The 16,110-nt window shown below is 38.2% G+C and overlaps 1 protein-coding gene across 1 annotated transcript in view; it reads left to right on the top strand.

The window, feature by feature from the left end:
* Nucleotides 1-16,110, top strand: part of ADCY1 (adenylate cyclase 1) — a 158,692-nt gene that overhangs the window by 100,318 nt on the left and 42,264 nt on the right. The window contains exons 6-7 of the mRNA XM_050891589.1: nt 8,259-8,417; nt 9,874-10,015. Of these exons, the coding sequence (XP_050747546.1) occupies nt 8,259-8,417; nt 9,874-10,015 (301 nt within the window). The remainder of the gene's footprint in view (nt 1-8,258; nt 8,418-9,873; nt 10,016-16,110) is intronic.

Genomic DNA, 16,110 nt, shown 5'->3' with positions numbered 1-16,110 from the left:
ACAGAGTCACTTTTGTTTTTAAACTTCCCCCTTTTATCCAGAGTTGGATGCCAGCTGGTAGTCTTCTAAAAGTCTATACACGTTACTGCAGAAATCAGGTCTTGGCATTGTAAATTTATGCTTGGAAGTTGTCATCCCTAGTGACAGGTTTGTCATGTTACCCAGGATAAATAAATAAATAAAATCACTTGAACTGTAATTCAGCTGATGGATCTGTCAAAAGTGCCTGTCCCAGAGATACGTACCACCAAGATGTGCTTTTTCCAGGAAATCAAGGAGTAGAAACTTCCAGTGGCTGGTTGATGGATCTGTGATTTGACTGAGTTGAATGTTACAATGAGTTCATATAAATTGATACTTTCTATTCTCTTCATGTGCTGTGTAACTGTTATTTAAGTATCCTAGAATATGGTGCTGCATGTGAGTATCATCTGAGAGTGTGTAGTGGTTTAACCCCAGTCAGCAGCCAAGCACCACACAGCCACTCCCTCACTCCCCGTCCCCCTCCCCCGGCTCCCGGTGGGGTGGGGAGGAGAATCGGGAAAGAAGGCAGAACTCGTGGGTTGAGATAAGAACAGTTTAATAACTAAAGTAAAATATAATACTAACGATAATAATAATGAAATATAATAATAATAATAGTAATGAAAAGGAATATAACAAAAAAAAAGGGGGGGGGGGTTTGGAAAAAAACCCAGTGGTGCACAATGCAATTGCTCACCACCCGCTGACCGATGCCAGAGCCGCGATTCCCCCTCCTGGTCAACTCCCCCCTGTTTATATACTGCGCATGACGTTCCATGGTATGGAATACACCTTTGGCTAGTTCAGGTCAGCTGCCCTGGCTATGCTCCCTCCCAGCTTCTTGCACCCCTGCTTGCTGGCAGAGCATGGGAAACTGAAAAGTCCTTGGCTTAAGATAAGCGCTACTTAGCAAAAACTAAAACATCAGAGTGTTATTGTCCTGGTTTCAGCTAGGAGAGAGTTAATTTTCTTCCTAGTAGATGGTATAGTGCTGTGTTTTGGATTTAGTAGGAAAATAATGTTGATAACACACTGATGTTTTTAGTTGTTGCTAAGTAGTGTTTATACTAAGTCAAGGATTTTTCAGCTTCTCGTGCCCAGTCAGCAAGAAGGCTGGAGGGGCACAAGAAGCTGGGAGGGGACACCGCCAGGACAGCTGACCCAAACTGGCCAAAGAGCTATTCCATACCATATGACATCATGCCCAGTATATAAACTGGGGGAGCTGGCTGGGAGGGGGGATCGCGGCTCGGGAACTAACTGGGCATTGGTCAATGAGTGGTGAGCAATTGCATTGTGCACCACTTGCTTTGTATAGTTTAATTCTTTTAGTATTACTATTGTCATATTATTATTATCATTATCATTGTTTTTCATTCCTTTCTGTCCTATTAAACTGTCTTTATCCCAACTCACGAGGTTTTTTTTTCCTGATTCTCTCCCCCATCCCAGGGGTAGGGGGGGAGTGAGCGAGCGGCTGCGTGGTGCTTAGCTGCTGGCTGGGGTTAAAGCACGACAGTTATCAACATCATTCTCACACTAAATCCAAAACACAGCACTGTACCAGCTACTAAGAAGAGAGTTCACTCTGTCCCAGCCGAAACCAGAATGTTGCCTCATTACATTTAGATTGAGATTTTCAGGGTAATTTTCAAAGAACATTATAAAATACTTAAAATTTTCACAATTTCATCTGCCTTCTACAAAGTATTTTTTTCAAGGGCACAGTTAAAGTCAGACAGAATCATTACGGGAGGATCTATTTTTTCTTTAAAAAAACACAAAACAGGTAGTGTTATATTCTGTTTCTATTCTAAAAGAATTTCTGCTGCCAATGAGTTTTGTGTCACTGACTCAGTACAGGCCAGGTGTTTGTTCTACTTCAGAGTCACTTAAACCATCATGGCAGTATTTAAGTGGGAGTTAAGTGTTGGATACCACTAATGTTGCTTTCATCAGGTGAGTTTTAACTGTCAGGTTTTTGTTAGTAATATAATTAAAATGGTCATGTTCATTAGTGCCTCTAATGTGACAGATGTTGCTCTAATGTGGCAGATGTTGTCCTCACCTTGGTTTTGAACAGTGTGTTAGGCCAAGTACACTATTCACCTTACTTAAATTATTTGCCACATTTGAGGGTTCCACTCTATTTACTACAGTATTTTACCTTCTAAATAGATATGTTAGCTAATGGCCATGTAGAAAAGTCTGCCCAGCTACCCAAGCTCTTCCCTCTCTCCCCCATAAACTGACTACAGTTCTGGTTTAAGCTAGCATTATGGGGGCAATTTTATATATTCTTAATAATAGTTTGTCTTTCCTTACAGAGCACTTCATCAACTGATATAAATTATATTAAACAATTGTTTGGCTCAATCCAGAAATGTAACCTCTTAGGAGATGAAATGTGATGAAATGAGGGAGTTATTTAAAGGCACTCGATAACACCACAGGGCAAGAAGTGAACTGTAATGTTTCCAGTTGGAAATGAGGAGGGAATCTGAGTGAGCAGGATATAAATACTAAATTTGGGACTGGGCCAAAATACTGGGGTTAACATTCATAAACTTGTCAAAAGTGTAACGGGATTCTGTAATCATTCATGTCATCACATAGTCAGTACATTTTCATGATACTCCTTCCCTTGACATCTTACTAGAATGCCATTTTAGTACTGACTCAGAGGGAATTGCACCACTAGCTGTATCACTGGCTATGTCTACATTAGCAGGTAGTATGGCACAGTAGGAGCACATCTGTAGATCACAGCAGCTGCTGCTGACTAATTCAGTTGAACCTATACATATTACGGGGTGGGAGGAGGGGGAGGGTTACTTTAGAATAGGTCTTATCTGGCCCCCTGGATTGAATGTTCCTACTGCATGTGGGATTTGAAGAGGTCTGAAGGAAAGTGTCCATGAACCTTTGCTTCTTGAAATCCAGGCACCCCAGTGGGGTCTATCTGCTTTTCTCTGTGTCACATAGGTGAGTTTATCCCATATGGATGACTCCACCTGATACGGATCACTCCACCAGTCATCCGTGTAAGACCTCACAGATGGAAGTTGGGCTTATTTTGCACCTGCACATTGTGTTGCTGCTTGGTTGCATGGGACATTTTGGAGGTTGATGCTTGAACTGTCTCCTTCCTATGGGTTTGGTCATCAGCTGACCAAAGGCACTGGGGAAGCGAGAGGAACTACAGCAGCCAGTTTGAGGAAGTCCAACTGAAATGTCAAGTTGTCCTGTGTGATCTTTTGTCAGAGGAAGAAGACAGAAGCACTAACTTTCCTAATGTCAACACTGTTGATGCTTTTCCCCTGGTCCTCCAGAGGTCCGGGCCCTGGGAAAGTTTGGACTGGCAGGAGTGAGTTGACCTTGAATTCTGGGAGAACCAGCAACTGCATTTTCAGCAGTGGAGAAAGCTGTCTACCATTGATGAAAGCTTAGTCAGCTTGCACCTCTGTCAAAGTGAGCCTCTTGACTGCTGAAGCAATCAGACCTTCACAGCCCAGACTCTCTGTCCTAGCTGTCTGCTGCCATGCTCCAGGTGAGCAATGTACTGGGAAAGCATGCAGCTCTGGTCAATATTTAAAAAAAAAACCCACCACAAAAAACCAAACAAACCAAAAAAACCCAAAACTGACCTGGATAAACAGTTGCTGAAACAGGACAGCAAAGGTTTTCAAACAACAAAACTTAACTGCCTGAGAGGCCTAACATGGCCCCTGCCTTGTGGAAGACAAATCAGAGAGAGGGCAAGGGAGGGCCTAGCGTACAGGTGTTACTTTGTACTCTAGGCATGGCCAGCAGCCTCTCCTCCTGTGGCCTGCCGGGCTGACAGAGCAGTTCACAGAAAGATAGTGTTTTTTATTAACATCCAAGAACTGACCAGTTCCTGATGTAGTTGAATTAGGGAGAAGTGCAAAATTAAAGGGCACCCTTATCTTAGAACCATGCATATATAAAAAGCAAACATATTTAACAACCAAAAATCTTGTCTATGCCTTTAACCAGGAAACATCTATTTCTATGCAGATATTGCTGGACCTAAAGAAAAGCCCTAAATAACTTATAAGAAACAGGATGCAGAGAGCTTTTTTTTTCCTTCAAATGCATCACAGGTCTGGAGCTTTTCTGCAGATGATCTAAATGACTTTGATGGTTTGTAGCAGCACATGAAATATTTGTAGCTAAGGAGAGAACTAAAATTTAAAGGCTTGGTAGGATACTTGAACTGTCAGGGTAGATGGTTATCTTATTAGTCACTTACATAGACTCTGCACACTTCTAGTTTAAAAAGAAAATGTTTCTCTCTTTCCATTTGTTTCTGGGCCTACTTTTGTGTTAACATTTGGAAAACTTTTGAGTATATTATATCTGAACCTAGGAGAGAATAAGTTGTAATGAATAATTTATTTGAGAAACTTCTTTTCTTTTTCCTATTCATGGCTTGTTTGTGAAATGCTGGTATTTTTTCAGAAATGTATTTATAATTTAAAATGCATCATTGGGCATTTTTGTGATATTTTAGTGCAGAAATGTTTATGTTGTTTGGGAATATGATTGTGGTACTGTCTGATTTTATATTTGAAGCCTATTCTTTATATACTACTGAACATTCCTCAGTTTTGGTAGTTCAGTGGGGTATATTCATGGAAATTAACTGCATAAAGGGCACACAGGTCTTCAAGGTAAATTCAAAAAGTTTAATGAACTGTTTGTGAGCTTTTTTTCCTACTCAATTTAATAATGGTGAAACACACTGTAGTTTCTGGGGAAAATGTAGAAAAGTGTTCTCGATTTAGATTTTTTACTAAGTGAGTACTTCCGGAAATCTTTTGTTCAAAACATAAAGTGCTTTCAGATTCTGCTTTATGGTTCTTTGGTACATTATACAGTCCAGCTTATTTAACAAGGAGTATGATCAGTCTTGTTGTATTTGTCTGCTCATTTCCTTTCATTTGCTTTTTGTTACGCTATTCAAATTTCTAAAAGCAGATGAAATTTCCCCCTCTCTCTCAAGCCAGTTGGGACAAAGCAAGGTCAAATGTCTGGAGCGGTCTTTATCAATGTCTGAATTTCACTATCTTTCCACTTATATTTAGCCTGAGATTTTATATACTGTTTTAAATGGAAAAAAAAAAAATTAACATTCATTTGCAAACAGAGAAACTCACACACTTTCAGGTTTGCCAATGAAGATAATTACATTGTTACTTAGTTATGCAGGAGAATATAGACAGGCAAGCAAGGTGTAATCCTGAAGGGCTTTGGCTTGCAGGGTATGGTCTTGGTGTAAGGTCAGTCTGTTCATGGCACAATACACATGCACAGGTGAAGATACCAAGGTTAAGTTGTCATTAGGTAGCTTATATTATTAGCTCCTTTCATTTCCTCAAGGCTTTGTCAAGCAGACAGTGTGCACAACAAGCCCTGTAACACTTGAGTCCTTTTAGGACTCCTTGGAATAATATTTGAGGCTTGACTGGCAACAGACACTGAATAAAGAAAAGCTGACTTGCAGTGAGTAGAAATAGGACAAGGATATGTTTAATCTTTCAGAAAGCTATGCATAAGCCTTTCTGTGCTGTTGCATAAAATATGACTGAAAAAGGTGGTATGCCCAGATTCCCGATGGGGACAAAAGAGATCTCCACGTTACTCACATTAGTGATGGCTGACATAGTATATACTTCAGCACTTCATGGCTGCAGAGTTCCTTACTTAAATTGAGGCCAGGTATCTTGTCCTGCCCTTTCTGTTAATTGTGTTTAAACAAGTACAACTATACAAGAGACAAATACAGTGACTACTCCTGAAAGAGTTGAAAAGTCCTCCTAAAGACCTCTCTGCCAAATCCAGTGTAGCTGGATGATACTTTAAAAAATATATTGATCAATGAAGATCAAGGGAAAATTATAGCCAGAGCTTCAGTTTAAGGTCTTCTCCTATTAAATGCATTGGAAAATTTAAATTTAAAACCCAATGAAAATCAAGTCTTACACTGATTAGTCAGTTTCATTTATTCACAGATATTATCTCTTTTTGGACTGCAACTTAACTGTGGAATGCCGGTGTCTGTAACAGAAAGAGCTGCAAAGATTTATGTACAGTGTTACCTCTGCATGTAATGTGTAAGACTATTAGCTTCAAGGCTCCTTTTCAGTGTTCACAAGTCAGTGCAGGGTGCAAGTTATAGCATGTCCTGCATTCACAGAAATGAAGAATCCTTCCTTACTGTGGCACCAAAATAAAAAATGCTTTCAGTAATGACTTTGCCAATTAATTCCTCCTTTCCCAGATACACAATGAAAATCTCTGAAAGTTAGATTTAATTTACAGGTGCAAGTCCATAGTTACAGGTAGTTTCTGTGCCACTCTTGCAGGAGCTTTGGAAAGATAATGTGTTTATAAGATGAGAGTTTATAATCACTCTTCATCTACTGTTCTTGCACTGATTTATTGGTTTCATCATTTTCTTTGTCCTGTACTCCTGTAACTGAGTAATTGAACCACTTACTTAGAACATAGTAGAGTGGAGTCATTGCTTATCCATTTGCCTTCTCAACTAGTACCTCCTCATACCTCTTTTCTCACAGAAACTCTAAGAGCATTTAGCTATAAGTCTGTGCCCTTTCAGTCTCCCCATAGGAAATGATGCTTAACTGAGCATACCATAAAGGTAAAGGCGCAGCACAACTCTGTGTGATTACTAGTAGTTGCAATAGTTTCCTAGCAGTAGCATAGGATGAAAATATCAGTTGAAAAAGTATCATGAAATGTTAAATAAGCATCATCCTACATTTGGGAAAAAAAATGTTAATGTTTAACTGAGTAGGTTTTCATTCAAGTGGAATTTTAATTAAATGGTGAACTTAGAGAACATCACAAATCTAAACTGTGACAACATAAATGAGACAATAACTTTTTTTTAATTATTTTTAACCCTCTGTGCTGCACAGAGAGGAAGTGTTGGGGTCCATACTATGCTCTTTTTCCAGATTATTTTATGTTATTTTAATTACAAATTAAATGTTTTACACTATTACCTGGAGATCAAGTCACTGCAAACAAAAGGATTAAGGAAAATAAAGTATTATTTTGATATTACAGATGGAGAACTGAAAGAGAATAAAATTACTTTGAGTCACAATGAACTGTGGTAGAAGAGGAGAGAAATTAAATGCAAGTCTTGAGTGACTCAAGTGTATATTTTACTCACAAGACGAATCTTTTCCTTAGTGTTTAATATTAAACTCCTTCGTGATGAAATTCAGTTAGCCCATATAGGATCAAGCATGATCTTTATATGAGTGAAGGCGCAGGGGGGGAGGGTAAAAAAGACTTAAGAGAGAGAAAAATCCACCAACCAGTAAACTCAAGGCTAGGATAAGGGGAAATATTAACAGAGATTTTTGGTAAAAAGAAGAAGCCAGGTAGCCCATTTTAATACTGAGTTGAAAGCAGTCTGGAGTAATGGTAGAATTGAAACATGTTTGCTTAGTTACATGTCAGGTTAAAATTAAGCTTAATAAGATAGATAGTTTCAAAAATCTTCTTTTGATTCCAGCAGCACGTTGTGGTCGCTTGTCATGCTGCTGAAATAAATATGCATTGGGAAAAAGGAACATTTATGACAAAAAAAAGTAAATATGTGTGAGACGCAAGATAAACAGGAAAGTGCAGGAGTTAAGCTGGCTGTCTCTGAGTTATTTGAGTTACAGCCAGAAAGTTCTTTGTGTATCTCCTAGTAAAATATCTAAGTTTCTGTAGGATCGTGAGAGCAAATACTGCAAAAGTGGCAAATAAAACCTAAAAGTTATAGTCTTAGGGAAGTTTCTTGACAAAGCCATTTACTACACTTGCTTTATTGTCTCTTTTTTTTCCTTTTTTTATTTTATTAAATGTAAAAAAACATAACCTTTTCTGGGTTTCCTTGAAACCTGGAAAATTAGATTTTAATGTATTAGGTCAAGAAATTTAGAAATACTGAGATTTTGGTTCAACAGTAATTAAAATATGACCAAGAAAATTATTTCTTTGGAATTACAACTGGGGCTTTGAAACTAGTGAAGGAAAAGAACAGTACCTGAATATGTAATTTGAGATTTTTAAAAGATCCTGTCTATTCAGTCATGTATATATATGTTAACTTTGGGGAAGGAGAGAAGAAGAAAATCAAGAGCAATATCATTGTCTAAAGACTAATATTCTGATGCTGTCTATTCCAGATCTGTTGCAGAAGCCACAGAGGTTGATCTCAACATGAGAGTTGGACTGCATACAGGCAGGGTGCTTTGTGGGGTCCTGGGTCTCCGAAAATGGCAATATGATGTCTGGTCAAATGATGTGACTTTAGCTAATGTAATGGAAGCTGGAGGACTGCCTGGGTAAGTCTGAGAAAGAACCATAGAAAAAGAAACTGAAACCTGTATGGGTGAAGAATTTATTTCCTTCTTTGAGGCATTTGCAATGTAATTGCTGTCAATCAGAAGGGTTGTGTTCTGTAAGAGCAATCAATGTACTATGTGACTTATCCTGTGCAATTCTCCAAATGATCTTGATATTTACATTAGTAATAGGTTAGATTAGAAGCAAAACATTTCCAAACAAAATCCTTATAAGAAGCTGCCAAATATAAAGAGTAGGAATGAGGCAATGCTAGGAATGTAGGAATACTAGACTTTCACCATTTCATGTTATAAAAGTAAAACCCTCTAGTTATTCCAGGAAATTTTTACCCTTGCACCTCTACACATGTCGGGGATGTGTTCCTTATTCCTTTTACATGGCAAGATTTCCAACACTAGTAGTGTGCTATAGAAAAAAAATACCTATTTATGCACTCAAATATTGATGATGTGTGTGCAAATGATACAGTAGCACATAACCCTGCAGCCAACCCGTGGGGCACATACTGGAATTTCAAGTACTCCTTGGACAGCCTTGGACCCAATTTAAATGCACACAGTGCACTTTCACAAAGGTGCATAGGTGTGCTTCTGTGTGGAACTCACATTTGGACTGGGATCTACCATCCTCTGTTGGATTTTTGCAATATCATGAATTGCTGAACAGGGGGAAAATGGAACCTCTTAGTTTTTGTGGTTAAGATGAGTGAACTTCTGTTTGTTACGTATGTCTGCCTTAGACAATTTTGGCAGTGTATTTTGTATGTTCCTTACCTTAAGGCTTTCCAGCAAAAAAAATCTGAACACATGTTTCATAGAGGAAAGCAGTAAGATCTTTTCAGATATCTTCTGTGACGACATTTCAAATATAAGAGGTCTTTTGGGAGAAAATGTGAAGACAGTTTTCAGAATAAGAAAACTCACGAACAGTGTCCAAGATGGCTGTGCTGCCAAAACAAAGTGAATTAGAAAGCTGCCTACAAAACAGAGTGAGTAAATGAAACAAATCAGAGACATGAAGGGGATCAGAAAAAGAAGTTTCTCCTTTATGCACAGGAGAGATTCGGAGTGTGAAGTCACAAGTTTTAAACAGCAGGATGTTTTTCCAAGCAGGCAGTGAGGTAAACACTTAAGAAAGCCACAGAATGTGGAAGATGATGTGCAGACTTTCACTTTCTACAAGTCAACAAATCTGCAAGTGTTTCAACAGTCAACAGTTATCTTTCTGTTCAAGTTTAGAAAATGTATGTAATAGAAATATTTTTATGTTCTATTTGGCTGAAAAGACAAAACAAAACAATTTTTTTACATTAAAAATGGGGTTTTGCACATAATTTGACCTCTTTATGATCTTCTGCATTGGAGTGTATTTCAGTAGCAACTAGCTCATAATGTATTTTTGCTTTAAACATCAATGTCCGATTTTTCTCTGCAGGAAAGTTCACATTACAAAGACCACCTTAGAGTGCCTAAATGGGGACTATGAGGTAGAACCAGGATATGGTCATGAAAGGAATAGTTTCTTGAAGAAGCATAATATTGAAACATATTTTATTGTGCCATCCCATCGTAGGAAGGTAAGCTCCACAAATTCTAGCTCATTCTGTGATACGTTTTCATAATTTAACAACTGTTCTGTGATATTCTGAAAGCAGAGGCAATACTGGTATTTCTTATTCTGAAAGCTCTTCAAACACTCTTGAAATTAGATCTTCTGGTTTTTACTGAGGCAGGAATGCTAAAAAAGCTAACCTTGAACGTTACATAGAGAAGATGATCAATTTACTTTTGAAGTTTGAAAATAAAACAATTTTTCCCTTTAATCCCCCAAAAAGAAAACTGTTGTTTTATTCAGACTCACTAATCATTCTATCAGAAATTATATGATATGTTACTCCAAAAATTTAATTCACTCTTCCCTTCCTCCTCTCTTCAAAAGGGTGTTTCAAAATATTAATGTTCACAGCTTGGCTATTTTTCTTCTAGTTTTCTTTACTCTTTCACTCCCATATTCCCATGCCATTTTATTCATGCTCTCCTAACCCTTTCTACAACCAGTTGTGATACCGGTGGCTCCTTTACTGGGTCTGGAGGACTCCCCAATAAACAGACACAGAAAAAGTAGTATTTACAGACATGTCATGCCCACAGCAGAAAAGTTAGTGAAATGAATTCAACAGTGATTGAACTATCATCCCCTGGAAGTCTGGAAAAGCTGCCATGTTGCCAAGCTGTAAAACACAAGCCCTTTTATCCAGGTCAGAGGAAGAGGCTGCAGTCAACCATCCTGCTTTCGAATGTATATGCCACTGTACAACAGATCAGGTATTTATGCTGAAGCTGAGTAAATTTCCTAAGATTATTGCAACAAATAATATATTCTCTGTCCAAAACATGCATGTTTTTTTCTCCTGCTACGTTGAGCTGCTCATGACAAATTCAATGTTTTCCTTGCTTGCTCTGTCACCTCAGACTCCCACGATGATTTTGGTCATCCCTTTCTTATCTTAGCTGCCCTTCCCTCCAAATTTTCTTAAGCTCCCCTCTCCCTTCAGCTTCTTCCTTTTGTCAGACCCCTGGAGATGTACTGGGAAAGAGGAGTAAGTCAGCAGTGCTGTTGAGGGACAATAACATTTTCTGCTCTTTTCTTCTTTTTGGTGGAGAACTGAAAATGGAAAGTGTGGAAAGAATAAGCTAAGAGAAGATTTTAGCTCATTTGAGCAGGAACTTCATTTCTTAGATGTTGCTCAGGATTTAGCCACCCCTGATGGAGATGGATGTGACTCCTCGTTCTAACCAGATTTTCAGGATAAGGAGAACAGAGGCCTAGCAGTGTGATGGTAATATCTTGATTCTCAGGATGCAGTGAAGGTGGTGACAGTGGGTTTCCAACAGGTTCATTTATAGTCACACCTTTCTTCCTCAACCAATTACTGAGTTTAGGGCAGCCTTTTGTTCTACTACAAAATGTTTTGTGACTTCAGTAGGAGTCTTGAAAGTCCATAATCATCATTTAAACACATTCAGCTTGTTCCAACCTTTTCCACATCAAATGAGGCTTATCTTAGAAGTTATCTGCCATAACATGTTTACAGGCCAAGAGGAACTTTATTGCTCTTTATCTCAGCCAGACAACTTGGGATACAGACTTTTGCACCCTTATCTTCTGAGACGCTGCCCAAACAAGTTTCATTCAGGGATTGGACCTTTAGAGGGAAAATTATAATATCCAATTCTGAAAGTAAGTATGAAAACAATACAGACAAGGTTTTAAAGTGATGTCAAAGCTCCATGCTTGAGGGTGTTAGCTAATGGGTGTTTGACAAAAAGGTAACCAGGGAAAAACCGGTCATCCAGAATTCCATACCCGCAGTCAGTTTCTTGGTCTGAATTTGATGACTCAGGGAGTTTTTATGGAAATGTTGGGAGTCCAGTCACCAGGGGAATTTGATTCTGGGAGTGAAAACTCCTGTTGTTTTATCCCAGAAAGGCTGCTGCAAGGGTGTTTTTTTATGCACTTCCTCTAAAACATCTTGTTATTAGAGAGATGGAGTGTTCTCATCTGCTGTGAAAATCATGCAATCTCACGTTTTGTTCTTCTGCTGGTATATATGATTAGATTCGGTTTTAGGTAGTATGAAAGAAAACAGTTGGAAAACCAGTGACCTAGATTCTGTTTTGGCAGACATTGAGACATTTTTCTCATGGCTTTCTTGAAACCAGAATTAGTTCCTAAATTAATTAATCCCAATAAAGAAGAAAATGTAAGGGAGGGTTTAATTAAGGTAGGTGTGTTGCTTATTGCTGCTAGATTTGTTTGTCTTGGTTTTCTGCTGTTTTCACTCCTACAGCATTATGCGTAATTTCATTTCCTATGTTATGTATCAGGTTTCATTTCATATTGAGAAGAGAAATAGCTGAATTTCAGGAAATTGTTGATAGGTTGGTGCACAGAGACAAGAAGAGACAAAAGGGGATAAATATGGCTATTACATATAGAAACTGTGTTGTGTCAACTCTGCTGCATAAACCAGTGATTGAGGAACAGAAGCTTGACATTCACATATTAAAGTAAACCAGGTCAATGCACGTTTAATGTGCAAGGATGAGAGCCTACTACTGTGTAAGCACACATTTCTTTGTCTTTGCAAGATTGCTGAGAAACTACTGGTGATTCCTGAGAAACGACTGATTGCTTTGTCATCAGCTACATAAACCAAATGCTATCTTACCCATGGGTGTCACTGATGGGTTTGTGGAAGTGGCAGATGCTGCGGTACAGCTTGGCTAACGACATTAGCTCTCCAACATGCATCAATGGCGTGTCAGCCAAACTGGCAGAAAGAAACACTTCATGAATTTTACTGGTATTGACTGGCTTCTCCACTGGGCTCGCAGATCAATCAGCATGTCACTTCACTGTTTGTCACAGTACCTAACAGCCATCCTCAGTCTTCGTATACATGCATGCTGATCATTGGACCACAATCTACATAATAGTATATTTACCTTCAAAATAAACACCTGCTGTCCCCTCCTACCCTGATTCAGTCATTAACTCTTCAGAGACATAGAAACAGAAGGCTACCCATGAAGCACAGACAAGATGGAGTTTTTTTAGGTGAATTCAGGTATCTGCTGATTTAATATTGTATTCCTTCCTCCAGAGCCTCAGTAGCTGAAATGCAGACACATTTTTTATTCTTTATGCATCATCTCTGACATTAGTATGAACTGACTTTAGCAGGTATGATGCCAAGAGGAATGAAAATCAATGTTATGAGCAACAGATGTCCAAGAATCTGTTGAATTTGAAAGGTAAATAGGCCCACTTAAGTTTTTAAATTTTTTTATTTATTTATTTAGAAGACAGATACCCCACATTCTTCCATATTTGGTCTGACAGGAACATCTTTGATCACAAATATCACCCAAGCCAAGAATGAGAATAACAGCGTAAGACAACTCATTCATGTACCAGTTACATTTTAAATGTGAACAAATTATAAAGTATTCCCAATTTCTTTAATCTTTTATTGAATCAGCTAACAACCACAATTTTGTGATCTGATCTGATTGCTAGTTTGATGTATAAGCTAATATGTGTGAGAGCACTTCTAAGTGGCCACTGAGGCAATACTTTTTGTTTTGTTACAGTTTTTATTTTGGTAGAGATTATATTAGTCTATTATTATTATTGTTATTATTATTAAGCAATAATTATGCATGTTTGACTTGATAACATTCAGCTTCTAAACAGACTTAAATAATTAATCTGATTTCCAAAGGCATACAGAAATTTTTTAAATTAAATTAATTTTTTTTGCTGGCCATCATAGTTAAAAACTTATGCAAATAAGCTTTTTCAATATAATACAAAATGTTATAAAGCCCTGACAAAGTTGCTAGTTCTGAAAATGCCAGCACATTTCTTTTAAGTAAAGTTTAATTATGTCTTCATTATATTTTAAATTGATACTAAAACTTAGTGATATGACCAAAATATCGTACGGAGACAATATTTGAAAAATCTGATTAATGTAACTAGCCACAAGTCTGATCACATACATGAATGTCTTGGACTTTTAAAACAGGTCTGATCCAGTTAGAAAAACAGATCTCTTTCTGATATATTAAATATTTACAAGATCCGTACTCTATGCTTTAGACACATGGACATTCTCTTAGTTTCAAAATGTCCTAGCTTTCTGAAGTATTGTAAATATTACTGCATGTGGATGTTATTTCAGGCAAAAAAAAAATCTAGGCCAGATCTGTTAATCTCAGAGCCCCTTACAAGAACTTTATAACTCTGCTTAGACCCAGCTAAGCAACTTTTTCCATTAATGATTCCTCACTAATGTACCTGACTAATCCTGTTCCAACTTTCAAACTATATGCTTAAAATTTAATTTAATTTTTTTTAATAGAGTGGATGTGGCTTTCATCAGGATTCTTTGTTCTTCCATTGTCAGCACTGACGTTAGTCAAAGTATCTTTGCCTCAGTTTTACAGCTGGCATAGCTGGCTCCCAGAAGCACAGCAGAGGTAGTGAGCTTAGCTGGACTGTCTACTTCACTTCTATGGTTGCTCTAGAAAGTATGATCCTCCTGCAGTATAACACCTCCTAAGGTTTGGCCACAACCTCAGTGATAACCAGCTGGTTTTGTACTTGGGCTTACTTCTTTGTATTTGTTGCAGCAATTCACTCTCTGATGGCACCCCTCTAGTTTTGAAAAGGCTCATTAATTTCACCAGCTGAGAAAACAGCCCAGCACAGACAACTAAGCAAAATTCCTAAGGTACTTTTACAGATAGCCAAGCAGTGGTCAGAAGTGATCAAGTTTTTGTGAGGGGAAAGATTTCTCAGAATGTGTTAGTTTTTGCATTTACAGAAGTGGGACTGCCATCACTGTTACTCACTGCCAGCTTAAGGGAACCTGCCTCACTGAGTATCTTTGCTGGCTCCAGAGCTAAGGCAAAGACAAATAATGCTGTAGACTATTAACAGGAAGCAATAGAGCTGTGTCCAGGAAAGGGGGTCATAAAATTATAAAAATCATAGGGAAACACTATAGATACAACTTATAAATGATCCGTATATATTCATAAGTGTCTTGTGGATTTTACAGCATACCTCAAATATAATCAGTAATTAGCTTCCAATAAGTTGCTAATCACCATCTGCAGAATTTCTACTAATGTGCTAGTGAGTTATTCACCAACTGTGTATTCTGAGATATTAATTATCTTTTATTAGTGGCAATGTAAATCACATGGTATCTGCATCTACTATTTGAATAGCACACAGTGATGGACATTCATGAAAAGTCCATGAAAGCGAGTACCACATCTGTTTGCCCTTTGGAATCTACATGTTTCTCTGGAAAGGCTAACTTTCCTCTTTCCTACCTTAGCATGTACATACAAAGCCATGCCAGGCAGTCTCAGAAAATCTTTTCTGTAGCTTGGACAGCCCTGCTCTATTGTCTGAAGTCTCTGAGTACTGCTATGACCATCCTGAAAATCCTAGGTGAAAAAGTCTAATTTTTTTTTCTGAATCCTTGTTTAGTTATCCAGCCAGAAGGAAGCAGATGCTGGTTAGAGGTATAGCACTCTGTCTCCTGCCTGGTTTGCTGTGTTGAATCATGCCCTAAACATTCCAGTGCAGGCAGCTAAAATTTCAATTTTATTTTTGTCCAGAAAATAATTATAGCTGTCATGGTTTAAGCCCAGTCAACAGCTAAGCACCACACAGCCGCTTCCCCCTCCCCCTCCCAGTGGGGTGAGGAGGAGGAAAGGAAAAAAAAGTAAAACTCATGGGTTGAGATAAGAACAGTCTAATAACTAAAGTAAAATATAATACCAACAATAGCAATAATGAAATATAATAATAGTAATGAAAAGGAATATAACAAAAAAAAGGAAGGGGCGGGGGGAAGAAAAAAAAAAACAGTGATGCACAATGCAATTGCTCACCACCCACTGACCAATACCCAGTTAGTTCCCAAGCCACAATCCACCCCTCCCAGCCAACTCCTCCCTGTTTATATACTGGGCATGACGTTCCATGGTATGGAATACCCCTTTGGCTAGTTCAGGTCAGCTGCCCTGGCTATGTTCCCTCCCAGCTTCTTGCACCCCTGCTTGCTGGCAGAGCATGGGAAACTGA

This window comes from Gymnogyps californianus, chromosome 2 (assembly GCF_018139145.2).
Source record: "Gymnogyps californianus isolate 813 chromosome 2, ASM1813914v2, whole genome shotgun sequence".
NCBI classification, from domain to species: Eukaryota; Metazoa; Chordata; class Aves; order Accipitriformes; family Cathartidae; genus Gymnogyps; species Gymnogyps californianus.
Note: the sequence above shows the minus strand (reverse complement) of the source record. Positions and strands in the feature narration are given on the sequence as shown.